Here is a 27,100-nt window from a genome sequence, read left to right on the forward strand (position 1 = left end):
CATGGAAACAATTTGAGGAAGGTCCACATATGGATGTGATGGTCGTGTGTCATAAACTTTTGGCCTTATTGTATATTAGAGTTAGGATTGACTGTATATTCAGAATTTTTTTATTTAGGTTTTGAGTTAGCCTAAAGCTAATACTTCGGTAAGTTAAACTGGCTTGGCTAAAGCTTAAACAGATTTATTTACACCACCTTTTTCACAGCTGATGTTAATGATTATTATGAAACTCATTCATGTGAATGATTAATATAAAACCACAGTAAATTGATTCATTTCTAAATCTGACAGATTTTCCTGTTAAGATACTGCACACCTGGAAATGCTGATTTGTAATTGCTACTGTTGTGGGGGCTTCATCCATATCTTAGCTTCAGTCGGAGAACAACCCATTGGCCAGATTTTTTTAAAACATCGTGCAAATGGCATTACCCCAAGGATAATTATAATATTGGCGACTCCACTCTGGTGGAGTAAAAATAATTTCTCCCGAGATGTTGTTTTAGTTTGGGTCGAAAAAGAGGAACTGCGTTGGCCGGGAATCGAACCCGGGTCAACTGCTTGGAAGGCAGCTATGCTAACCACTATACCACCAACGCACAGAAACCAAACTCGGACTGACTTCAGAAGACGAAAATGCTAAGCGTCAGAAAAACGGTGTGCTTTGTATTATTTAAAATATATTTTTATGTTTATTTTAAGTTATTTATTTTTAACCTGTTAGCCTACCCATGTGTATTAAACCTCATTCATCACATGTCCTCTTTAGCTCCTGCAAAGCTGCAAGTGAAATCCTCTTCCTGCTCACTGCTGCATTATTCTCAGCCACTTCTGACAGGCAAGCAAAAACTCCTTCCACCTCACCACTGCTGTCATCACGCATATAAGCTCTATGGATTCCACGAGGTTTTCTCTTTGGACACTCATCCATAACTCTTTCATTCTTGCTAGGATCATCTCTGTAGTATTTTCTGTCAGTTGTCACTCAGCAGCAAATAAGAAACGATGACTGTGTAAACAGAGGAGAGAAAGAACGTAGTAACACAGATAAGCACTATAAGTCCTCATTAAATCTTATGTTTTTGTGCTTTGAGCATGTGGAAGTGACAGTAACATGTTACATGAGTTTTGCGTATCCCTTCACCGCATGGATTAATTTGATTGTTGGGAGTCAGTCGGTTATTTGGTGTGATTGGTTGCTTCTGCTGTCAGTCTTAATTATATTAGTGGTTGCCATCACGACAACATGGACCAGAATCTCACAGCAACGTTTTCAACACTTTGTGGACAACATGCCAAAGAACTGAGGCTGTTTTGCGAGTCAGTTTTAATCACAGAGCTCAATTTCTTTCTAGCACTTTTGAAGCTTGTGGATTTTCCAGTAACACAGTAAAACGTATCGGGCTCGTCCGGGATTTGAACCCGGGACCTCTCGCACCCAAAGCGAGAATCATACCCCTAGACCAACGAGCCATAGCTATAAGGCTCGTTTGTTTCTTTAAAGGGTTTATCATTGCAAAATCCTGCCGAATTTCTTACATATTAGGTTACATCTCTTTAAGGATTTACAACCGCGGTTTGAATTCCTTTACAGTGCCAGTTATACGGTAGTATCAAAATTACATATGTAATCGTTCACATGTACATATATGTACATGTACTACTCCAATCAACAGGCCGGTTAGCTCAGTTGGTTAGAGCGTGGTGCTAATAACGCCAAGGTCGCGGGTTCGATCCCCGTACGGGCCAACGTATGTTTTCTATTGCATTACCTTTGCTCCCCCCCACCCCCCGCTTGTTGACGCTACCAGTAATCACATGTACACATGAAATATAAAATACAAGCATTGCATGATTTAAGGACGTAAAAGGCAGTACATACAGTTCAGACTTACTAAACATAGTCACAATCACATCACCCCACTTAAAAGATGCATAAAGGTTTGACAGAATAAGCATGATTGAGAGCAAAGTAAAAACAATAAGGTCCTGAGTAAACAGGAGAAAAAAGTTGCTTGCTTTACTTATGGCATTGAAGCAGTCATGTTAAGTTTCACATTGGTCCTCAGGACACAGGCAGGCCCTACATCATACTGGAAACATTTATTTATAAACATCTTTTGGGATTTTCACCTCCCTGTCACATCCATGAAGAGTCAGCCTTGCTACCTTTATTAGATATTTCCTTCCCTTCCCTATACATGATTCTGCAATAAAGTCTTAGATTGATTGTTTTCCAGATCACACTCAAATCTAAATTTATCCATGGTTTAAAATTAACTCTAACTACAGTATAAACATTATACAGTGTGCATGCACAGAATTTGGCAAGGGCACCCCATTAGTAATGGCATTAATAAAAATGTGCTTCTGCAAAAACATCAGTATTTTTTCCAGTATAGAAATAAACCATTATAGAAACTTTTATTAGTCCATAGGGGTTTAAAAAATGTTTTTTTTAAAGGGGTTTAAAAAAATATTGCATTAACTGTTTCAGAATTACAGCCATTTTTACCTAGCCCCTCCATTTTCACAGGCTCAAAAGTAATTGAACAAACCAACAACCATAAATATTAGGATTATTTTTAATACTTGGAGGCAAATCCTTTGCAGTCAATAATTGCCTGCAGTCTGGACCCCATGGACATCATCAAGTGCTGAGTTTCCCAACTTGATATGCTTTGCCAGGCTTTTACTTCAGCTGCCTTCAGTTGCTGCTTGTTTGTGGGTCTTTCTGCCATCAGCTTTGTCTTCAGTAAGTGAAAAGCGTGCTCTATTGGGTTGAGGTCTGGTGACTGACTCGGCCATTTAAGAACATTCCATTTCTTTGCCTTAGGAAGCTCTTGGGTTGCTTTTGTGGTATGTTTTGGGTCATTATCCATCTGTACTGTGAAGTGCTGTCCTATCAGTTTTTTTTTTACTGAATGTGAGTAGAGAGTATAGCTCTGTACACTGCAGAATTTATCCTGCTACTTCTATCAGCAGTCACATCAATAAACACCATTGACTCAGTTCCAGTGACAGCCATACATGCCCATGCCATAACATTGCCTCCACATGTTTGACAGATGATGTGAGGTGCTTTGGATTATGAGCCCTTCCTTTCCTTCACCATACTCTTCTTTTCCCATCATTCTGGTACAAGTTAGTCTTGCATCAGAACTGGTCAGGCTTTTTTTTTTTTTTTTTTTTTAAAGTCTAATCTGGCCTTTATGTCCTTGATTGTTACTAGTGGTTTGCATCTTGACGTAAACTGTCTGCATTTACATTCATGAAGGCAACTCTTGATTGCAGACTTTGACAATGATACGCCTACCTCCTCGAGAGTCTACTTGACTTGGCTAGATGTTGTGAAGGGGTTTTCTGTCACCAAGGAAAGAATTCTGCAATCATCCACTTTTGTAGTCTTCCATGGTCTTCCAGGCCTTTTGGTGCTGCTGAGCTCAACACCTCTTCAGACCTTATATTGAGAGTTCCCATGACCAGCTACCAAATGCAAATTCAACACTTGGAATCAACTCCAGACCTTTTCTCCTTTATTTGTCATAAATTAACAAGGAAAAACAGGTCACACTTGGCCATTAAACTGCTTATCAATCAGTTGTCCAATTAGTTTTGAGCCTGTGAAAATTTAGGTACTATGTAAAAAAAAATAATTCCTAAATGATTAATGCAATATTTTTGTTAAACGCCTTGAATAAAAGTTGAAAGTCTATACATCAATCACATCTTGATTGCTTCATTTCAGTATTAACTCCATATCAACAATTCTGTTTTTAAATATGAAAATCTCCTTTCAGGGTCACATTAGGCTGCTTGAAAAACTGATTTTCATTACCTTCACATCATGTAACCCTTTCTTAGGTTGCCTGAATCATGCATTCACTTCACAGTTAGGTTGTACTCATGTCTTCATTAAGCTTTCTGGTAAAAACCAAAATAAGCTTTAGGGAAGCAGTTTGTAGTGGAACCCTTGGCTGCATGCTGTGTGTATTACACTAAAAGACTTACAAGCATTCCACTTCCACCCCTACTTCCAGAAGCTCACAGCTCATGCTCTCAGCACAGACACATTGATTGGATTATATATAAGTAAAAGGAACTGCTAATAGTTGGGCTACTACACAGGCTGAGCCTTCCAAAAAATATTTTTAGCATGGAAATGATCCCATGGCTAATTGATGCAGATGATACTTATGCTGGTGGCTAAGCACAAGGTGCGCCGTTTCATTCCACATTACATGGCCGAAACGAAAAAAAACATACCCGACTAATTTTTAAAATGTAATAAGTGTAAGAGCTGGTTAGTTTTAAAAGAAACAAAAAGGCAAGCTTCAGATGTTCCATTTTTATTTGCTTTTTTGGATTTCATTTCCAGTGTTATCCATATTTTTTTTGTACACGTTTGCATAATTCATATAAGGCTATCAAGAGGGCCATTGCTATGGATTCAGACCAAACCCACATAGCAACTGGAAGACAAAAAAAAAAAAAAAAATTAAAAAAAATAAGGGGGCTAAAACACTGACCCAGGAGCAAAGATGAGCAACACATGACAGTACTTGACAATTTATTGGCACAAAATGGTATGCTTCTTCCCCTTCCAACCATGACTGGATTCATTTTTCCATAACCATGATTATAATATCAAAAGGGAGCGCATTGACTTAACTTATTTAGTGTGGACCTCGCAGTCAGAGAACTATTTTTTCCCACAAGAGACTACACATCCTTAGCACTTCGAAAGAAGCTGGCAGTTGGGTTGAGAATTCTGTAGTGAACATGGTTCATCTATTGTTGGAGTTTCTAAGGCTGAGCTGAACACTGATTTCCTGCCCAGATCCATGAAAGTTACAAAGGGAAGAGACATGACAAGGGGAAGACCACTGAAATGTCTGCAACAAGATTACACACAGTTACCTTGGGGAGAGACATGTTCATTTAAAAAAAGAAAAAGAAAAAAAAAAAAAAAAAAAAAGTTACCCAGTTCCTTTGGGTGCATGACTTCAGTCAGAAGCATCTTTAGAGGTATACAGTATGTTTCACCCCACCCCACTGCAAAGGCAACTAAAACGGAGCAGCTTAAATCAACCCTGAACACTCAAGTGTACAGTTAACAAGTTTGTACTGAATCACTGTTTAGACCTGAAGCACTGTCAAGAGTGTATCACCACCACACAATGGTCTGAAAGCAAACAAGTTAATCAGACAAAATTTTCAAACCGTTGGGTAAAGCTACAGAGGCAGACCAGAATTAAAATACACTAAACCAAGTAGAGAACAATGAAACTCCTGCTTTTATCCTCATAAAACCTTAGACAGTTTTGTGGACCTGGGAGAAAGATTAGAGGTCATCTTAAGAAAATAATGCACACCCATGTGCAGCACAATTTATTTTTGGTTGGGGACTGGAAAGGGTGGGATATGGGTCATGTCAATAGTAGGTCAACATCCAAAGGGTAGAAATTGAAGGGCAGAAGGGATTAAGGGGAGACAACTGTCGACCACAGGTCACTTCAAAAACGCTTTGGTCCCCATGGAGAAGCTTTGGCAGCAGCCACAGGAGCACCGAAGCTGGGGAAGTCCTCAGAGCTACTCATATCAGGGGCCTGAATAAGCAAAGAAATTAAGAAAGCAAATTACAGCATGAAAAATAAAGGAAAGGGGAAAAACCTCAAGTTCAAGGCAGAATTTAAGAATGTTTGTAATACCTACAAAATCTCATTTTATAAACCTTTAGTTTAGATTTCAGCTTGTTGAGTTAGCATAGTCATGGACTTGCTACAGACAGCTGAGGACAGCAAGACATCTACACAATTGCATCAGTATTTACAGATTTATTTGTAAAGTGTCCAAGTCTCTCAACTGTAGACAGGATAATGGAGGTCAGATAGGCTCAACAAAAACAGTACTTCAGAGACAGGCAATTGGAGGTGTGTAAAATGCTTTTAGTTTTACCTTCTCACTGCTGGTAGCCCAGGGTGCCTCCCTCACCACAAAGCCCTTGGAGGGCCCACGAGGTTCCTCAGTGTTGGCTGCTGCAGTTCCAGATGGCTTCATGTAGGCCATCTTGGCCTCATTTTCCACCACATCAGCCATCTTAAAAAAAAAAAAAAAAAAAAAAAAAAAAAAAAAAAAAAGGTGGTGTGGATTTGCAGAAGTTATTACAACACATCCAAATCAGATACATATCTTTAATTTACTAATTCATACTGAACTACATCGTGCAAGTAGCTTTCTGTTCAATCTGTACCACTTTTTCCATATACACTACTGCCTCAACTGTGTGCTTCATTTTAAATCACGAAAACCAATTACATCACAGTACACTTAATGTGACACGAGAGAGCAGGAGCAAGTAATATAGCATATTTAAGTTTATTTAGGTTCTCCAAGTTGGCATATGTAATGATGCTCATTACAAAACATACACTGCAGCTACAGATTATAATCAGAACAGTTAGCTTGCATAGATTTCTACTGCACTTATTCTCTACTTGTATCACAAGTAAACAGATCTGAACAATGTTTAAAAACACCCCAACCACTCACTGTTTTCTGAACACGGGCCACACACCTCAGAGCTGGCATGCATTTAAATGCGTCAGTCCAATAGATGCTGCATAAATCTACTCTGCTATGTATTTGCCTTTCTTTTAAATGGGGTTCTTGGGTTAAATACAGAGGTACAGCTACAACCATGCAGATCTGATTTAACTGATCCAAGGCAGCTCAACGTTTACTTACATATTCCTCTTCCAAGTTCAGGAGGTGATCAATGGCTTCATCAACCATCTCTGGACGGCCAGTTACAGTAACCAAATTGGGATCTGCAGCTCCACTCTGAGGAAATCGAAGATCAACCTGGGAAGAAATATTCAATTTCAAAATGTGCCCCAACCCTACAGGGTAGCAAGCATAGTGTGATAAACTAAAGATCCTTCATGTAGCCAAGCTGTTTCAAAGTAGGTGAGAAAAATAACTAACCCATTTTACTGAACAGGAATAAAATTGTGTCCACTGCATGGTCACTACTTACAAATTAATTACTTGCTCTTGCCTATATACATTTATATATTATATTGTAAATTTTAGCGTTTGCAAAATCTGCTCTCACTTTAAATTCATCCATGATTTTGCGGATGCCCTTGCCACGAGCACCAATGATGCGAGCATGAACTCTGCTGTCCAAGGTAATGTCCTCAGATATCATCTCCTCCAGTTCATCAACAATGGCTTGGATAGCGTCGCGTGCTGCTATAGCATTCTGCTCATAGCCCGTGATGCTGATCTGGTCCTAAACACCATGACAAATGTTGCAAACCAAGCACAATATAAATTCAAAAGTATTCTTACAGGTCTTCAACAATTCTACCCTGCACATACATTGGCTAGCAAACATTACCTGGTTCTCATCATTTTTCTCTGGGAACTGGATGTTGACGTCATGATCAGTACGGATCTGGGTGATTATGGCACCCTTGCGACCAATGATCTTGGGGTGATATTTGGGATCCACAGTGATGGTCAACTTGAAGCTCCTGAGAGCCTGTTGAAGAAAATGCACTATTAAAGAGGAGGCAACAAGCAGCCAGCACCAAGAAAAAAAAAAAAAAAAACACCACTGTACACAACTGTACTCTCCGGTTCACAGTTTGATGAAATTTCTATTATTAGTTTGAAAAGTCCTTTGGATCACACATAGCCCAGCCTTTGTGGTCTTAAAATAATCTGCACTAGGTCAAGTTAAGAGAAACCAAATGCACAAGTTCAACCCTAGAAAAATTAGTCCGTAGCATAGTAGCCATACCATGGAGCTGCTTTTTTTTTTAATAACTGAATTTCAGTCTCTTGAAAATACCTAGGAATGGTTTACAAAAGTGAATTTGCAGCGATTTGCAGTCTGTGCAAATCAACTCAAGTGCATGATCCTTAAGGACTTTGTCCAAGAATCATTTTTCCTTGGCATGAGCCAACAATCACTGTTCAGGAGATATAAAGTCACAGACTCTAGCAGTGCCATACATACCCGATCCTCCTGTTCAGCCTGCAGCTCTTTGACACGCTCAAGAAGCCCTTCTTTAGCACGGTCCAGGTGAGTGGCAAGGCCTGTAATGGAGATTATGTCGGACTGGAGCTCAGGAGCAGGCACTTGAATATTGACCTGGAAGTGGATAAAAACCCTCATCAAAATACCACCTAAAGCCTATGAAATTAATCTACATTATTTCATTCTTTCCATCCAAAAAGAATAATTACTGAAATACACCAAGTTTTATTGAAATGCTTCCTGATCTGCAGAACTTTAAATGCTTTATCCAATGCATGCTACTGACAGTGCAAAGCCTAAAAGATGTACAAAACTGACCTCAAATTCATCCATCATTTTGCGAATGCCACTTCCTTTCTGCCCAATGATGTAGCGATGAAGCTCAAAAGGCACTTCCACTTCAATGGTCACTGGAACCAGAGCCTGAAGAAAGCACATGTATTAGCTACTGCCACAACTTATTTGCAACATGACTGAAGAGGACAAAGTTCAGAGAAATACCTTCAGTGCTTCCACAGCAGCCTCACATCTCTCTTTGCGACCAGAAAGCACAATCACGTCACATTTCTTCGGGACCGCAGGGTCAGCAATCTCCTTCACCTCCCCATTTGCTTCTCCATTCTCCTGCACTTGGGCCTCAGCCTGAGAAGCTGACCAAATGCAGGCAAGTGTAAATATACAAAATCATACAAAACTGCTGAATAATGGTATATTTGATCACAGCTTGTAAAAAAAGCTTGGTCTATTGCTTCTCAGTTAGGTAGATATGTTAGTCAGCTCAAGATCAAATCATCTGATAGTGAAGTCAACACAGAATTTGTCTCATGGACAATCCTCTTTTCTAATGCAAAGCATGCAACTTGGTTAGGACTTGTAAAGCAATCTTTTACATGCATCATAGTGCCTGGTTTGCAATATCACAAGTTCTACATAAAGCAAGTTCAACAGTTAAGTACCTGCCAAAGTCACTGCTGAACACTGAATTCATGAGCTCACAATTTATAGAATACATCTGCTCAGCAGTTAGTGTTTACCTTGGACATCCTCCCTCTCTGGGAACTTGATCTGGACACTGTGATCTCTGGTGATCTGTTGAATGCGAGCACCTTTAGGTCCCATAATGGAACGATGGTACTTCTGGGGAATCACACACTCCATGGTAACCTGTGCATCCTGTGGAGGAAGTGTTATGGTTAATTGTTGTAACATGGACAGCTCAGGTTATTGTCTGTACAGTGTTGTCTGGTGTGGTTCTCCATCCGTCCACTAGAGGGCTATAAGGGGTTTCCTACTTCTATTAGTATACAGAGAAGTCCAGTTTGACTGGAAGTAGGCCAGTGTTGTTTGGGAAACACTAATGCCCTCCCCTACTCTGGGATGTCCTTTAAATGATCTCGATGTCCAGATGCTTGTTTTTGGTTCAAGCTCAGTATGGATGGATCTTTAATGGACACTCTTGGAATGTGCTTGGGAATGACTTATTCCTGAGAGACAATAACCTGAACTCAAAGAGACCAAAGATACAGCACTCTGGGAGACTATGGGTTCTACCAAACTAAGCTGAAGCAGTCCTGAGGGACAGGTGCATCCTCAATATTCCCAGTGGGATATAAACATTTTTACATACAGGCTATAGACACTCAAGGACTGAACAGATTAAATGGTATGTTTTGGCGTCTTAGTGTCTATTTGTGGTTGTTTGTTGATTTAGGATTATGAGTATTATGTGGGAAACTATGCTCTTTAAATGAATATATGATGGAACACATACTCTTCTCTTGGAGTTCATGTTATTTATCCTCCATCTTGGCCAGCTGATTCAAGGTTATTGTATGCACTATTTTAGCAGGTGCAGTATGGTCCTACGCTTTACTTTATATTCTGCACTATATGGTGTTCTCTAAGTAGGTTAAAAAACAAGCCCTCTGAAACATGGCATGCAAATTGTTCAAGTCTGTTCAAGCCTATTTGAAATGAGAACACTTTAGATTTACCAAATCCTCGACGATCTCCTGCATGCGCTTTTTGGCAGCTTCCACACAATCTTTGGCTCCTTTGAGTGTGACCTTGTCGCTCTGAGAGCCAGTACGGGGAAAGCTAACCATCACACCCCCATACTCGTCTGCGATCTCTCTCAAAACCTGGCCACGACGTGCCACAAAGAAGCGGTGGTGTTTGGGATCCACGCTCATGGAATCCTCCACCACATTATCCTGAAATGGAAAAGAAATGGCTGTCTGTTCAATCAGCTTATTAGGCTACTATTATGAAGAACTGAAACACATGCCCTCACTATGGAAACCCTGCATTTGTACTAACTGCAGCAAACTGTGCATCATCTAGTGGCATGATTGCATCTAGGCCAGCAACAGTTGCATCTATAAGCAACTCGCAAGGTCTCCTGATCTAATTCAATGAGTTTAAGGCTCTCTTTCATATCAGCTGAAGGCTATAGCAAACATAAAAACCAACCATATAAAAGGAGGCTAACTTTTCAGAGAGCAGTCATTCCACAAACCTGATGAACATTGATGTAAAACAATAACCAACGATTCCTGGAACCTTTGTTTTATTTGATAAGTTCAGTAGAAATTAGATGAATGTAAATGTTTACCAAGCTCTTGATGAGGGCTTCGAGTTCTTTCTGTGCTTCTGCTACAGCCTCCTCAGTGCCGATTACCGTGATCAGTTCCTGGTCTTTATCCTCAGGGGTGGGAAAAATTATCCTGGCACCGGTGCTATCGCGCACCTTCCGGATGTTTCCTCCTCCTTTCCCAATAAGGAACTTGTGGTACTCAGGCTTGGCACGGAGCTCAGCCGTGTGGCTTTTAGTTTGCTACAAATTGAAAATTAGTAGTCAGTGGTGCTAGAAATATTAGTTACAAGGTTAAACATTTTTAAAAATACCTCCAATGACCTCTACCTTCTCCTCAGCCAGGGACAGCAGCTGTTTTTTAGCCTTCTCCACCTCCTCAGCTGGGCCTCTGATTGTCACAGCATCAATGCCAGAGCCCTCAGTGGGGAAATGGATGTGCACCCCGCCACACTCCTCCATTATGGATCGCACAAAGCGTCCTTTGGAGCCAATCAGGGAGTTGTGCAGCTTTGATGGGATGGACACCTCCACTTCTGTAATGTTTGCCTAAAACCAGAATTCACAAAAAAAGGCAAATGAGATACAGCAAATGTTTAGATTTTTAAATTTTTTATGGGTCTATTGAAAGCCAGTTTCCAGTGAAGGCTTTACCAGCTCCTTCTGAATAGCCAGAATCCTGTTTCTCGCTGCCTCACAGTTTGCCTTCTTCCCAGTGATGACAATCATCTCAGAGTTGCTGTTCTCTGCAGGCAGGTCAATTTTAGTGTTTGTCTCTTCACGAATCTGAGAGGAAAGGCAGACCACCTTATTACACATACCACTGACCACTCGCAAATGTCAGGGGGAGAGCGGGGGGGTGTAAATAAATAAATAAAACCACAAGTTTATAAAATAAAAAGTGCAAATGCAAGGGCTAAAGGAGAACCTTTTAGAGTTACATTTTACACGGTTAATATTCACTTCTGGGTCCACACACTCAAAAGGCATGTACTCACCTTCTTAATGTTTGCACCTCCTTTTCCAATAATGTTTTTGTGGAATTGTTTGAAGATGGGGACTGAGACTGAATAGCTGTTCTCCACCTGAAGGGGGGGGGGGGATAAATAAATAAATAAAAAAAATAAAAAAAACACACAGGGGTTTGTCTTTGAATTTAAGCCATTCACAAACTGATGTTTTTGCTATCCTCTGGTTCTCGCACGCATTCAACAATTACCTTTCACTCAGCCACCAAACACTTGAAATCCGACATTGCTTACCATTTCAGCCACCATCTTCTGCATAAATTTTGTGCATTTCTCCACTTCAGTCCGAGGACCTCTCAGCTGTACAATGTCACTCTTATGTGAAGGGTCAGGAAAATTAATGATGACCTGCAGAGAATGTTCCAAGATTTTAGACCAGCATCACACACATGCACAATGCCCTTAAAATGTGAGTTTAAAAAAAAAAAATGAACTTGCTTCAGGGAACTTGTCCCGAATCTCCTTGATTTTCTCCCCTTTCTGCCCAATGATGGCTCGGTGAAAACGCTGTTCGATGATCATGTCCTTTGTACGCTCGTTCTCCTGCAGAACACAGTAAGCTTTAAGATACTTCCGAGTTACCTGTTGCCAAGCAACCTCTTATCAGAGCCCAAAAGTATTACATAGAAGCCCTTCTGGGATTATGGTGTGGGCATCTCAACACAATTTAAAACCAACACCTGACTTATGGGTCAAAATTGAGGCAACAAGTTTTTAAAACAGAACAAGCTGACTCATTAGACTAACTAATAATAAAAGTGAAGCGTGACAAAGTAAGGGAAGGTTTCATCTCACCATGCGTGACGCCAGCTCCAGCAGCTCCTTCTTGGCCTCTTTTACACCCTGGGGGTCGCCCTCGATACGGATCAGGTTGCTCTTCTCATTGTCCGGTGGAATACGCACCGAGACTTTGTACTGGTCCTTAATGCGGTTGACTAGGAGGTAATAACAATATAATGTACATTATTATAAAAAAACTAAATAAAATAATGTGAAATGCTAACTAATAGCAAATCAATAATTACTACTAGAAGTGTGCCATTATTCTTTAATCTCACTCCCACCCACTTCTGAAGAAATTCTGAGCAAATCATACCCACTTCAATTACATTTATTTGCACCTACCCATTTTCTTATAAACTTAGGTGGTTCTGTTTTGCAAAACAAAAATAAGTATCTTAACCCAGACTGACCAAAATAAAACAGTTACTGAAAAGGACTGAAAGAGTAACACCCTATTTACACCAGAGCATGTAACATACACGCTTAGAAGTTAAGTAACATGGCATTTATCCCACAGGCATCATATCTGACTGCCCACTCCTGTCCACATGAGAGTAAAAACTACCCACTCCTGTTGGGTCCCACAGGATTCCAGCCCCTGCTGACTTCTAATTCCTACAAAACTTTTGTTTCAGAAATGGTTCAACACGTGGCACTCACTGTTGGCACCGCCTTTCCCTATCAGATGCCTGTGGAACTTTGGGTCCACGCTGATCTCTGCATAATCCATACGGCTAACCTTCAAACACAAAGAACATTAAAGCATCAGTGCATGTCCATGATCATTGGCAACCTATCATCTTGAAAAAGTCCGTGCGTGTTCCTACCAGGTCCGTCACAATGGCTTCAATCTGACTCTGCACTATCTGGATGTCTTTGGTAGGTCCTTCAAGAGTGATCTTATCCTCACCCTCAGTGAACTCAATGTGCACCTGTAAGGAACACACATGCCATACATGTACATTGACAAAAATGCACTGAAAGCGTCCACTATTTCAACACACAAAAATCAAGTACATTTAAATTAAAAAAAAAAATAAAAAAAAAAATTTAAAAAGATTCATTTGAGTGTCTTACCTTGGGCATTTGCTGAGTGATCTTCGCAAGATTTTGTCCCTTCTTCCCAATAATGAAGCGATGAAGCCAAGAAGGAGCTGATACATGGGACACCGTATAGCTGTTGGCCTGGATAGAGAAGGTATAAAAAAAAAATAAATAAATAAAAATTTGTTTTAAATATTTGTATCTTTGCATCTCTGGTTTCTGAAATGTATGTAAGAATGGTATACTGCTAACTGAAGCAATACAGATGCAAGAAAAGTCAACACAGCATTTATAAAGTGCACTAGAGACAAAAGCCAAATTTTAAGCAATCACTCAAAAGTAAAAGCACAGTTTACCTTGGCGTACACTTCAGTGAGCGCCTGGCCCAGCCGGTCTGGCTCCCCACGCAAGATGACAGTCTCTGAGCTGCTGTCAGGGGGTGGGATCTCGACCGAGACGCCGGTCCTGTCCAGAATCTCCTGCAGGGTGTTGCCCTTGGGCCCAATCACATACTTGTGCTGAGATTTCTTTACCTCCACTGCAATAGTGGTGACATTTCTTTTCTGAAAGGGGGGAAGAAGATATGGTAAATAAAAGAAACACTTCAGACAGCTCAAGTGAATAGGACTCCATTTGGCTTAAGTTCCAACTACAAGATTTGAAAGATCAAGCTACATAGTGAAAAGAAAACATTTCTGTGGATAAATAATCCACAGCATTAGATGATTAAATTATTTAAATTGCTGGCCTCTTAAATCCACCCAGAAAAAAGCTTTGGAAAAGACAGAGAAACCTTGGCAGACACTACACTAGCCTACTGCTCAAGATTTTGTGCTGGTAGAGAAGCAATTTCAGGCAGAGACATTAATCAGGACGGCTGCGAGACCGTGCTTAATCAACACTCCGCACACTTTTTACCTCCACTTGTATGTTTTGGCTCAGCTCACATGGTACCTGGGTAATTCGTTCTGCCAATCTATGCCACACTGCCCAGTGGAAAATGCTAAAAATGGTAAGCATCTTCGATGCATATGTAGCAGTAGGCTACTAACAGCAAAGGTCCTCCATCAGATAATGTTTGCCTCATATTGATATGCATTTTCTTAATTACTGGACAGTAATCCTGCATTCTGAGCAACACTTACCTTCTCTTCATAGATCTTTTTGATCATGGCCATTGCAAGAGCAACCTGTTCTTTCTCCCCAGTGATAACAATCTCAGTTTTGTTAATGCTGGGTGGGGGGATGTTGATGCGGGCTCCAGTTTCCTGCATCATTTCTCCCACCAGCTTGTTGTAGGCACCAGTAATAAAGGGGTGGTACACTTTATCGATGTTCAGTCTCTCCACTGCACGTTTGTCCTGCAAAGAGTGACTGATTAGTGCACAAATCAAAAAATGTCAGCCAAAAAAAAATAATAATAATAATAATAAACCACTAGTCATCAGCAGGATTTACTGCAAATTTGGCAACAATCTGATTTTTGCAACAATTTAACCAAGGAAGAGGGGGAGAAAAAAAAAAAAAAAAAAAAAAAAAAAAGAGCCAGCAGCAACTGATAAGCAAAGAAAAACAAGCAACTTTTCTTCATATACAAATAAATCAAGCACATTACTGTTTCTCAAACATCAAGGTCAATGTGTGGTTCTCTACCTGCTCAGCAGAAATGAGGAGGATCTCATGCTTGGCCTTCTCCAAGCCCTCCTTGGTGCCAGAGATCTTGATGAGATTGCTGGGGTCTTCTGGTCTCGGGATCTGGATCTTGGTGGCAGTCTTGAGCTCAAGCTCCTGCAGCTTCTCCCCATTTTTGCCAATGACAAAACGATGATGTTCCTTGGGGATGGCCACATTAGCTGAAGCCTGTGACATAAGAGCAGGGCAAGACACTCAAATCATTTGCCATATTTGCGTTTTATAAATTTTTTAAAACCTCAATTTATCAATTTCTATAAATTCTATAAAATTCCACCCAATACATTTATAAGACAGGAGAACTTACAAATGATCTACATAGTTTGTTTCATGTTAGTGGTTAAATGTGTCCAACTGAGACTACAGGTGGTGATAAGTGGAAAATAACTTTGGCTAATAAATTTCAATTACACTTTTTTGGAAGGTCATGGTCATCACAGTTTACTCTAATGCCTACAATGGTGATAACTGAACTTGTGCCTTTTCTACCCAGCTGTTCTTTTCTTATGGGTAAACAAAACTATTTTGGAGCCATGAGGACAGTTGTTTGGGCTAAAACACGGGTCCTCCAACACACACTCACTACAAACAAAGCCAAACCTGTTTTTTGTTTGTTTGTTTGTTTCTTTTGACAGCAAAGCCATTTCTAACCAAAATGCACACCTGAGTCTGCAGTCGGGACACAATCTCCTTACGGGCCTTCATAACAGCATCCAGTTTCCCAGACACCATGATGGAAAGACCCTGGTCCTTAGCCATGGAGAGTTCCAGGTGTGCACCAGTCTTGTGCATGATGTCAACACACACTTTAGCCTGGTCTCCCTCTCCAAACTGGTTCATGTCCTTGTACTTGCGCTCCTCCAGAGGCACATGGAACACCTGGAAGAAAAGGTTGTGAGCCAAGTTAACTTGGACAACCTTTAGCCTTTTAAAACTTAACGTTTGAAATAAGACAAGACCGTTATTAGAATTATTCCATAAGTGCATTTAGAGCATAAGCACTGCATCACTGCAAAGCAATGCCCCCTCAATAATAACATGAAACCCATTCATACCTGGGTGATGATGGAGGACTTGAGTGGCCTGATTTTCGATGTCCAGGCGTTTCCAGCCTCCATTGCTCCCTCGGGTGAAGCAGCCTTTTCAGGCAGAGGGGGGAAGGCATCCTTGTAGGTAGGGAGGTTGTCCTCATCTACTGCCTCACTGGACCCTGCCACAGCAGCTTCAAATTGAAATGGAATGGGACCAAGTCACATTCACATCAGATACAAAGCATGTTTATTTTAATGCCATGATCCAACTGGTCTGAGCAGACTGGTTCTTACCTCCACCCTGCTCTGGCAGGAGGCCACTGCGGTGCTCGTTAAAGCGTTCCTGCGTAAGTACGGCGACTGAGCTCATGGTCGAAATCCCACGTTTACACGGAGTCCGAGTGTGCCACTACAAGAGGAGTGTTCAGCTGATTAGAACTCAGGGAGAAAGCAGAGTAAAAAGGTTGACAGGAGAAGGGGGGAGAGGAAAAAAAAAAGGAAAAAAAAGAAAAGAAAAAAAAAAAAAAAAAAAAAAGTACACACAAAAGCCAAAGTTGAATGTTCTTATCTGTTAACATGGACTTTGTCATTTCCTAGATTGATAAGTTGAGACCAATTTTAGACATGCAATTTATAGCAATAAATGTGTGCAGAGGAAGACATTTGTACATTGAAACCCAACAACTAAAACATCCTATAAAGGATGAAGACAAATACCTTCTGACACAAAAGGACAAAGCTGGCCTTCTGTTAGCCAAGTGAAGGGCTAATTCTAAGCCTAGGAGCTAGCCGAATGAGCTCTACAGCTAAGAGGATTTCCACCATAACCCATACTGCTGCACTCACATTTTAGAATTCCGTATGTCAGCAATCAGGGCAGTTATATAAAGCATGTGTGCATAATGGAAAACAGAAACGCCTTTTCTGTAAAAACAACTTTTTGGCACACCAACTTCTGAACGCATCAGACTGCATATTCACAACTTAAGTATCTCTAATAAGGATGAAGTTATGGCTTGTAGAACTGACACCCAATTTAGATACCTACTTGGGAGTTAAGAGGGAAAAAGAAAGAAGGAAAAAGGAAAAAAAAAACAAAAAAAAAAACAAGCCACTATACGAAACACATCTGACGTCACATGACATGCCCCAGAGCTCCTCACACGGACACTTATGACACACTGTGTTTGCCATGCAAACATTTTGGGACGTTTGCTTTGACGCACAGTGAATACTCTTTAGCTCAAGTTTAGACTTTTCACACAGAAACAAGACTGTTTTCACGTACTCCTTGAAAGGGCCTCTTCCGTTGCAGGCCTCCTGAAATACCAAGCCCACAGGCGGAGCACTGTGAACGCACACTTAACCCTTTAAGTGAGATCAAGCTCGAAACAAGTTCTCCGCACTAGTAGATCAACACAGAGGGGCATATTAGTCTTCTTCTGACTGTTTTTGTAAATCAATGGTGCTTTCATTACAGATATTCCTATAAATTTTCCTAAGCCTGCTCACAATAAAAAGGCCATCCGCATCACCTATTAGAACATATTTATACCAACCCTTCTGAAATTACCAGATATAAACCAGTACAACAGGGACATTAATCAACTCTGATTCCACATGTTAACAGAGATTCAGATGGCCGGTCCCCAAGTTACCTACTAGGCAGCATTCCTTACTACAATGGCACACTAGTCTTAATTACATGGTTTATTGCTTTCAGTGACATTCTTCAACTGTAATCGTGTAATTACTCTTAAAAAATAATAAATTAAAATAAAATAAGTAACACTACTCAACTGAAGCTGCCTCAATCACTGGTCAGTACACCACTGTGTCAACTGGACAAGGAAGTTCACATTCTCACATCTGATTTTTTTGTTGAAACATCACAAGTATCCCACAGCTTCCCATGTGGTGATAAACAGCATCAAAACCATGTTACCTTCAAATTAAAATGCTGATGGCTACAAGAGCGCTGCGATCTTACCAGCTAAATGGTCAGTTGCCAGATAATCCGTCCTGTAAAGCTGTCTGTTCGTGTCAGCCTGCCAGCTTTAGCCTGGAACATAAAAGCAAATCAGTCATCTACACACACACTCACAGATCACTCTTCAATAAGTTGTACATAAAACATGCTTTAGTTAAATAGTTTCTCTCTCCTTATGTAACACAGCCTTGAAACCAGAACTAGAGCGCTCATCTAATTTAAAAGCAAAGTTGAACAGCGAGCCCTTGAAAAGGCGATGAAGCATTGAAAACTATCTCTGTTAATAATCACCTAGATGTGATCATATTTATCTTCTAAAAGACTCCATGAGCTTTTACCAGGATCAGATAGAGCACTGGTAAGACACTGACGATAAAAACACTTGCATTCAAGTGTCATTTTGACATTAATATCATTAAATCTATGTCACTTGAAGAGGATATGATCATACGGTCATTGGTGTAAATAACATTTAGACTGTTCCCAAATGTCATAAACACAGAAGAGGAAAACAGGGTCTTGTGGTGTCGGATCTGGTAAAGCATAGTTGCCTGAACCATAATCAAATCTCGATCTGACTGACTTATTGAGGTATTTCAGTCGAACTAGTAATAACTTGGATGAAAATGATTCAGTAGGAAAGAGTATTAGGAACAGTAAAGACAGTGATAATGTAATGGCAGTGATGAATAAATTAGTAATACGATGAGCTGGCCTAAAATCACCTCATGTCGCAATTGGCTAGCCAACATAATGCGTGGCAGTTTAGACCTGAATAAACAGATTGGATAAAAGGCACAAAATGTCTTTAAGCCACAAAAGTAGCTCAGAATAACTCGGAAAATACACGACTTCTCTGATAAACCATAAGACACAACGGAAACGGAAGAGAAAACTTTTCACCGCTGATTGATTTTGTCCAAGCGCTACGTCAACTGTTAATAAGCTAGCGCTAGCTTCGCCACCGCGGCTAGTCATGACGCTTTCCTCGTCCCTTGAAGATAATGCAGTTGTTTTGTTTTTAACATTTTAAACGTTTACGTTATTATATTGGCCACAGAACACCGCATTAATTTAGGAATATGTCGTTTTCGGCAGCATTTAAAACTTTGAAAGAATGTTTTTATTGCCTAGCATGGTAGCTAGCTAAACTGAGTACTCCGAAACTTCGTCCTGCGCGTGCGCCGTCGTGACACGTAGCTCCTCCACACCAGCTAGCGTAGACGGCTAGCGACCTCGAATACGGATTAGGAAACTTTAATCACAAAACTCATTTAAACCCACTGCACTGTAAGGTGGCGATGTATAATATGTAGATACTTAAAAATAAACACGGCAGTGAAAGAGCTGCTGAATGAGGGTCGGGTTTCAGCATGGGTTACAGTCCACGCAGGAGAGAAGTCCACGTAGGCATTTAGCTCGAGCTGAGAGAAGTCAGAGCGGTGAAACGGGATCGAGCCCAAATCACTCAAACACATTCTCACACACATACACATACATACAGTGCACCTCACAGGGGGTAGAAACCATATAGGAAACCCCCAAGCAAGTAAATATAGATATGTAGTAAGAAACAATTTGGGATTCAGCCATGGACTCGAGCCAGAACACATTTCCACGGCAGTGAGGCTGATCATAAGGATTTCTCTCAACCTTACAGACATTCTTCCACTACTAGCAAATTGATCGTGTAAATATCCAACCCATAACACAAGCAATCATAACGGATTGGTATTAGATGAAAGCACTTACTCGTGTTTGTGTGCTCCCGTCTCTGCCCTATGTGGTGCAGAAATGTGGTTGTGATATTCCACTGGCGAGGAGAAGAACAGCAGCCCGTCGGCTTATAACACCCCCGCTGACGTCACGGCACCGCTCAGTCGTCACACGTCTTATTAAAGTTGCAAAGCAGCCATGGAGCTCAGCCACCGTGCTGTAATTCTCTTCCTACTTATTTACTGCAAGCGTTCGGTACAAGCACGCTGAACATGTAAGACATTTTGCAACGCAGTGCTGCGAGAATCTAGCTAAGACTAGAATCAAGCTAAGGAATAAACACAACGGCGTGTGCTGTTATAGGAAAATAATCAACAATCAGGATGGTCTTATACAACAGCAGTGAGCCAGCAATGTGTATATTTTTTTATTTATTAAAGAGCATGTCATACTTTTTAATCCATTTATAGTTTTATGTTGAGTGCTGTGGAATGTCCAGGAAACCAATTAGTTCCTGGTATCACTTACATTATAACCTCTAAAAACAGCTGTTCCATCACCAACCTCTCTTTTACCTATTTCTTTAAGGTACTATGACAAAAGAAATGTCATGTTACTGAGAAACTGCAAGGTTGTCTGTCCTGAAGACTTTCCTGTGTCTGAGAACTTACAGTTTTTACTTCTGACTCTTACAAAGCACTGACACTGGAGACTCCTTCAAAACATGCTAAATAAACATCTCCTCACAGACAGCTTCATCATATCAATGATTACACATGGTTTTTGATCAATTTATTTGGAACATTATGTGAGAGGGAAAAAGTAATCTAAGTAATCTAATGAGAATATTTAAAAAAATATTTTCTCAATGTTTGAGTGGACATTTTTAATTATGGTGTATAATGTTTAGGCCTATTTCATACAATAATTTTTGCTCATTTTTATGAGGGGTGCCACTGGCTCTAGAGGGCACTGTAAAAGTTAGACTGCATTGTGGGATGTTCGTGGTATGATAATTTTGTTCACTGGACTAAATATTTTGATGCTACACAGTATTGCTGATGCTTGAGATAGTCCTCAGCTTGCCCTCTGACACGTTGTTGTGTTAAATGCACAACGAAATGTCAATATGTTAACATACAGAAAGATTGAATTGTTCATAGAAGTACCTCAACAGGTTTTACTACACAGGAGAAACCAAAATTTACCCCAAAGCCAAGCAAGAAAAGCCATAAAGCAGACTCTGCTAGTAGGTCTTATTGCCAACCTAGCCCTTATAATAAAGACGCATAAATTGGGCCAGTTTTACATTCAATTTAAGTATACCCATATTCCAGAGCATTTCAAAATTAAATTCTATGTATATTAAAATATGTAATAATAAGTAAATGCTTAAGGCCTAGATGTGTTTAGGTGCTCAGGGTTCCTCCAATAATTCTACCTGTGGGGCAAAGTCCCTTAAACATGTGTGAATGTTTGTGACCTTTCTCTGAAGAACAAATGTACAACGGTGATAGGCACATTCACTGCACGTACTGATAAACTGTTAACTCTGTGATAAAGTGGTGAGCTATTAGTAACAGGGCAGTGTTGTATTATTGTGCAACAGAGCATTGCACCTATTTATTAATTCATTACCATTTATTCGTATATGTTTGCTTTTTAAAAATATTTACCATGTTTTAAAAATCTCATGGCATATTTCAAGGGACAAACTGCATCTGTTAATAATGTTATTGGGGGATCTGAACATCTATATCTATTCAGTATCATTGAATAATCGTATAAATTACTATCATCTATATATCCTAACAACATGTTACACCACTAGGATACTGTAGAAAAATCTGTATTCATATATAATAATCTATTTTATTTTTAGGCCCTGAACATATGGTAGTGAGCTCCTTCACTTATATGTAGATGCATTAATAAATCAGTGACGGGCAAAAGATGGGGGGCATGGTGACCCAGACTTCTCATTTGACCATGGCAGTGTCAGTGTCATCAGATCACTGGCTTTATGTTTAATCTTGATTTTGGCTACTGCTCCAATAAAAAGAAAAACAAAACAGATTAGCCTAATCCTTAAAGGTGCAGCTTATAACAATTAAACATGTTTGGAGTTTCAATTTTATTTCAAATATACAGATTTGAAGAGGACTGTCAATAATTGCTATTTGCCATGGGAACAGGGGCAGATGGAAAACCAGGCAGCACTGGAATGGAGTGAGGCCCAACAAAGAATGGACAAAGAAGTTATGGAGGTATTCAGCCTCTGATCTCTGGAATGCAGTAGGGAGACCTGGGAGAAGGATAGCAAAACATGGCTTAGAAAACTGATTAATCATTACCAGTATGGTGGTGTTACCTTCAGATCCTCAGAGGTCAGTGACGAGATACACTAAGATATGCAACAAGGGCCTTTGGCATACCAATAGAGGTTCCAGTTTTCTTGCTGATAGCTGTCAATACCAATAGAGGTTTCAGATTTTCTCCTGATAGTTTTGACTTAAGCACTGACAGATCAAGTACTACCAAATTTCTAAACAATAGAATCCTTGTTGGTCCAGGATCACCTGGTGCTGTCTTAGAGATCCCTTGGTAACACCTTCCACAGCCCCCATCCAACCTTAACACACACCCCCACCCCACCACATATACATACACACAAACATTTCACTATCAGGTTGTAACATTAAAAAAAAAATGTAGAAAAGGGGAGTGAATACTTATGCAAGCCACTGTACATGTAAACGTACCACCACATGTTGGTCCAACAAATGTTGGTGAACATTATTCGTCAACAGTTTTTGTTCAATGCATCTTCATAAGCATCTTCTATTTTCATTTTTCAATTTTCCATTTAGGGATAATATAGCAATTGTTGTGGTACCAGTAAACATTTGGTACAGCTTCTGTCTTCCATTTCACTCTGCTTTGTGTCAGTACAGAAACTAATACCCACTAGATGGGGCCAAGTCCTAATTAAAAAAAAAAATAACTCAACATTATTTAACCAGTTGCTGATTCACCAAAAACATTGTATGCTGTTATCTTCCACAGATAACTCATTTAATTACTTGATCCTAATTAAGGAATCTACATTAACTGATGCGCTACCGGTCAAATTAATAAATATGCTTTTTAATGTATTTCTAATTAACATGAACATTCATGTAACTTCATACACTGTATTAGATGAGGTATTCTGGTAATGTCTGATGCATGATATTCGGTATGCTTATACTTTAATGCTGGGTCAGTCCATCTCAAGTGGTCCAATAATTGTAAAGTAGGTTGCTTGTTTTTAATTTCACCTTTTTTTTTTTGAGTGATTACCTCTATGTATTGGTACTGAAAAACCACCATTTTTTTTCCATTTCACCTTGTTCAACTTCGTGTCATGGCACACAATAAATTTGGTTATACAGCTGTTTACAGAAACCCCAATGTCTCTGCCCTGGATGATCACAGTTCCTTGGAACAAAAACTGATCTCTAGAACACAGTATAAGGTACATGTACATATATAAAAAGTTTGCACATTCTTGTTCCTTAGACTTAGAACCTAAGTCCTAATGTAATGCTCATGATTGTTCACAGTTCCACTATTAGGGTCAATTTATAATGGGAAGGGTTTCAGGTTTGAGGCTTCTCATTTTTTATGGGGGTGAGAAAGAAGAAAAAAAAAAAAAATTCCCCTCACTTTAAGTTTGAATATCTCTGGTGGGGGACCAGATCCGAACCTGAAATTTTTACAGAAATAAATCCTCTATAGTAGCATTCTAATGTAAAAATTTTGAGTTTGAGATTCCACTGGTTACAGAGCTAGGGCTAGGGGAAATCTGGGGAAAAGCCTACTTTATTCATGCATTTGGAACAGATGTAATATAAGCATAAAAAATAATTATGTTTACGATTGACATACAATAGCTTATGCTTGTAACATGGTCTAAAATGTTGCTACATCTGATATTGGCAACAGTGAAGCATGATCTATCACAGGGTTCTTCAAACCTGCAGAGTTTAACTCCAACCTCCAAACTCATCTGCCCATAATTTTCTAATAATCCTGAAGAACTTGGTTTGCTTGTTCAGGTGTGTTTGATTAGGGTTGGAGCTAAACTCTGCAGGACAGTGGACCTCCAGGGCCAGATTTGAAGTATATAAGAATACACTTATAAGTATATAAGAATATAGTCAATGTGATGACAAACTTTCCCAGCATATCCTGCAGGACATCATCAATAGGGCATTGAAAGACTGCTGGCGCTGGAGATAGCCCATACGGCATTACACAGTTCTCAAAGTGGCCAGAAGTGGTGCTAAAATCAGTTTTCCACTCATCTCCCTCTCGGATACGGCCCATGGCCTCCCGTAACTGTTCAAGAGCCGCCTGCACTAAAGGCAGAGGATAGCTGTACTTCACCGTGATTTGATTAAGGCCTTGGTAGTCACAGTCAGAGGCCACCTCCTTACTTCTCCATGAAGAAGTTGGCAGAAGCTGGAGAAGAGGAGAGGCATATGTACCGCTGTTTGAGAGCTTCCTCGACGTACTCCTCCATGGCCTGGGTCTCTTTGGCTGAGAGAGGGTATACTTGGATGCCAGCAGCTCGATGGCACAGTCATATCCACAGTGCAGTGGGAGCCCACTGGCTTTCGCTTTACTGAACACTTTGCTGAACACTTTGCTGAAGTCATGGTACACCGGAGGAATTTCCACCTGAACTTGGGAATCTGGGCTCTCAATGGTGGTTGAGGCGATGCTGATGGATGGCACATGGAGATAATAGACAGGACAGTGAGTCGACCAGTGCACAATCTCTTTTTCCTTCCAGGTGATCTGACGGTCATGAGTCTGCATCCACAGGAAGCCCAATGCTACTGGGAACTTGGTGGTGACAGTAACAAGGAAGAACATGCGCTCCAGGTGCATAGCGCCGATATGGAGGGTAATAGCCTCGGTGCAGTGCATTACAGATCCCCCTCTGATGGATCCTCCATCCAAAGCTTGCATCTTTAAGGGGTGTGGCAGGGGTTGCAAAGGCAGCTGGAGCTTTTCTGAAAGGGTGCAGTCAATAAAGTTTCCAACTGCACTGGAGTCGATCAGCACTGAAACATAAGAGACATTCCCTGAGTGTGTGATCTGGACTGGCAGCACAAAATTTGGGTGAGATAGAAAATGGGAATGACTCAGCATGTTGGAGAGTGGAAGCATGGAGGGTGCTCGCTCAGAGGTGGGCTGCAGAACTCTGATGGAGGACCGTGATGGGCACTGTGCCACCTGGTGCTTGGGGCTGCCTCAGTAGAAACACAGCCCCTCTCGATGTCGCTTCTGTCTTTCCACCTCGTTTAACTTCATTTGGCCCAGCTGCATGGGCTCGGAGGTCTGGAGCTCAGGAGTGGGAGGGATGTTCATGTGCATAGTCCCTCAGTTTCTGAGGAGGGCATCTAGATGAATGGACATGTTGATCAATACGTCGAGAGACACCTGGTCATCTCGGCATGTGAGCTCCATGAGAATATCAGCGTTGGGCCCCTGATGGTACGCCGCTTTAAGGGCTGGCTCGTTCCAGCCGCTGCCTTCTGCCAACGTAGAGAAACAAGCTGTGCTTTAGGTCCCTTGCTCGAGCTCGAACATTCACCGAAAGAGTTGCAGAAAGTGTTCGTAGGAAGATATGTGCTCGCCTCCCTGGGTCCAGACAGCTGAAGCCCAGGCCAGCTTCTTGTCAGTGAGCAGATTGATGAACTAGACTATCGTAGTGTGCTCGAGAACCCCCTCTTGGCTTGCAAAGTAAAATGAGAACTGCAACATGAATCCCTTGCAACCGGCCAGATCGCCAGCATACTTCTTGGGCCATGTGATGAGTGATGGGACAGATTGGGGTTTTGCTGGCAGTGGAACCTACGTAGCTGGCATGATGGCCTGGATGCTGCCCCATCAGGGCGGTGAGTAGATCACTCTGATGTTGCTGCTCACCGATGATGCGACCGCTAATGCTTGGCACCAGTCAAAGTTGCCTGCTGCATCCATGATGTGGTATTCTGTCAGGCAGGCAGATATGGACGCAAGTGCAGGTATACAAGAATTTATTAAATTTAGCAAACAGAACAGAGATCTCTGGCAATGGTCAGGAGATCAACATACAACATGAACTAGGCAAGACTATGGGCAAAACCACAAAACCAGAACAGGGATCAAAACCAGAAAAGACAACCTAGCAATATTCAATGGCTTGGTAACAGCTGGAACATAAAGAAATCAGAGTGTATACTTCATGAAGTGAATGTGCAGTAAGGTTGCTTAAATACTGTGTGAGTGATAGAGTCCAGGTGAGTGCAATCATTCGGGTGAGATGGCTGTGAGTTGTAGTCTGTGGTGGCCATGTTTATAGGCCACCCTGTGTTCTGTGAATTGGAGTTCGACGCCGATTCCGGTATTGACGTGACAGTATACAGTATTTAACATAAGCAGTGCATTTGATATGCTTTGTCAGACTCAGAGTTTCTGTCCAACTGCCTTAGGCTTTTACTTCCTGATCAGTTAAATTCTGTTTTTGCTACAGTGCCTCAGGCTAATAACAAAATTGATAGCCTACTTTTAAAAATATTATATACAATTAGATATTAAAATTTTAAAATATAATATAAAAGATAATATTTTAAATAAAATATATGACATAAAATGAAACAAAAACGAACACAACTTTACTTTTACTTTCCTTTCATTAGATGCATAGTTGTGATAACAACTGCAAATGTTCAGTGTGACATATATGTTAGGAATGCTTCTACGGACGCTTCTAAAAGCGTCGGTCATCTGTTCAGTTGCTTCATTGTAATATAGCCTAATTCTATACCTCTTTAAATTATTATAAAGCCATCTCCAGAATAATTGGCATCCTTCATGAATATATTAAATGATTAGGCATAGGCAAAGCTTAATGTACTGTAGATACATACTGATTATGAAACTATATTTTTCAAGCATACAAACATTTTCTGAAATAATGTATTGTATCTGCAAAATTATCAGTTTTCATTGTGATCAGCACCACCGCAATTAACATCTGGTGAACTCTTCTCCTTAACAGTATAATAACACTGAGCCTCTTCCTGTAAAGTTTAACAAGGTTAAAAATAATTGTAGAGAATCTTAAACCATATC

The 27,100-nt window shown here is 40.5% G+C and overlaps 1 protein-coding gene and 3 non-coding genes across 6 annotated transcripts; 1 reads left to right on the forward strand and 3 right to left on the reverse strand.

Moving 5' to 3' along the window:
* Positions 1 to 530: 530 nt before the first annotated feature.
* Positions 531 to 602, reverse strand: trnag-ucc (transfer RNA glycine (anticodon UCC)). Its single transcript has one exon. It is a non-coding gene; the product is annotated as a tRNA-Gly (tRNA).
* Positions 603 to 1,404: 802 nt separating this feature from the next.
* Positions 1,405 to 1,476, reverse strand: trnap-ugg (transfer RNA proline (anticodon UGG)). The gene has a single exon. It is a non-coding gene; the product is annotated as a tRNA-Pro (tRNA).
* A 202-nt stretch (positions 1,477 to 1,678) lies between these two features.
* On the forward strand, positions 1,679 to 1,752 carry trnai-aau (transfer RNA isoleucine (anticodon AAU)). Its single transcript has one exon. It is a non-coding gene; the product is annotated as a tRNA-Ile (tRNA).
* Positions 1,753 to 4,336: 2,584 nt separating this feature from the next.
* hdlbpa (high density lipoprotein binding protein a) lies at positions 4,337 to 20,090 on the reverse strand. Of its 3 annotated transcripts, none has more exons than XM_034312132.2 (28): positions 19,967 to 20,090; positions 18,215 to 18,286; positions 16,519 to 16,633; positions 16,249 to 16,415; positions 15,857 to 16,072; positions 15,155 to 15,361; positions 14,647 to 14,862; positions 13,858 to 14,064; positions 13,535 to 13,642; positions 13,285 to 13,389; positions 13,118 to 13,196; positions 12,470 to 12,609; positions 12,113 to 12,217; positions 11,909 to 12,022; positions 11,645 to 11,731; positions 11,301 to 11,432; positions 10,977 to 11,195; positions 10,668 to 10,889; positions 10,048 to 10,266; positions 9,088 to 9,226; positions 8,555 to 8,703; positions 8,372 to 8,476; positions 8,033 to 8,167; positions 7,409 to 7,552; positions 7,121 to 7,300; positions 6,751 to 6,867; positions 5,962 to 6,102; positions 4,337 to 5,612 (listed from the first exon to the last, which is right to left on the reverse strand). In XM_034312132.2, the coding sequence occupies exons 3-28, from the start codon at positions 16,592 to 16,594 to the stop codon at positions 5,520 to 5,522; spliced, it is 3,822 nt and encodes a 1,273-aa protein (XP_034168023.1). In that variant the 5' UTR covers positions 16,595 to 16,633; positions 18,215 to 18,286; positions 19,967 to 20,090; the 3' UTR covers positions 4,337 to 5,519. The 3 variants fall into 3 exon arrangements, with proteins under 3 accessions (XP_034168023.1, XP_053086317.1, XP_053086314.1); XM_053230342.1 differs by having other exon boundaries at positions 16,519 to 16,652; XM_053230339.1 differs by having other exon boundaries at positions 16,519 to 16,662.
* Positions 20,091 to 27,100: the final 7,010 nt, after the last annotated feature.

Source organism: Pangasianodon hypophthalmus, chromosome 2 (assembly GCF_027358585.1).
Source record: "Pangasianodon hypophthalmus isolate fPanHyp1 chromosome 2, fPanHyp1.pri, whole genome shotgun sequence".
Classification (NCBI taxonomy): Eukaryota; Metazoa; Chordata; class Actinopteri; order Siluriformes; family Pangasiidae; genus Pangasianodon; species Pangasianodon hypophthalmus.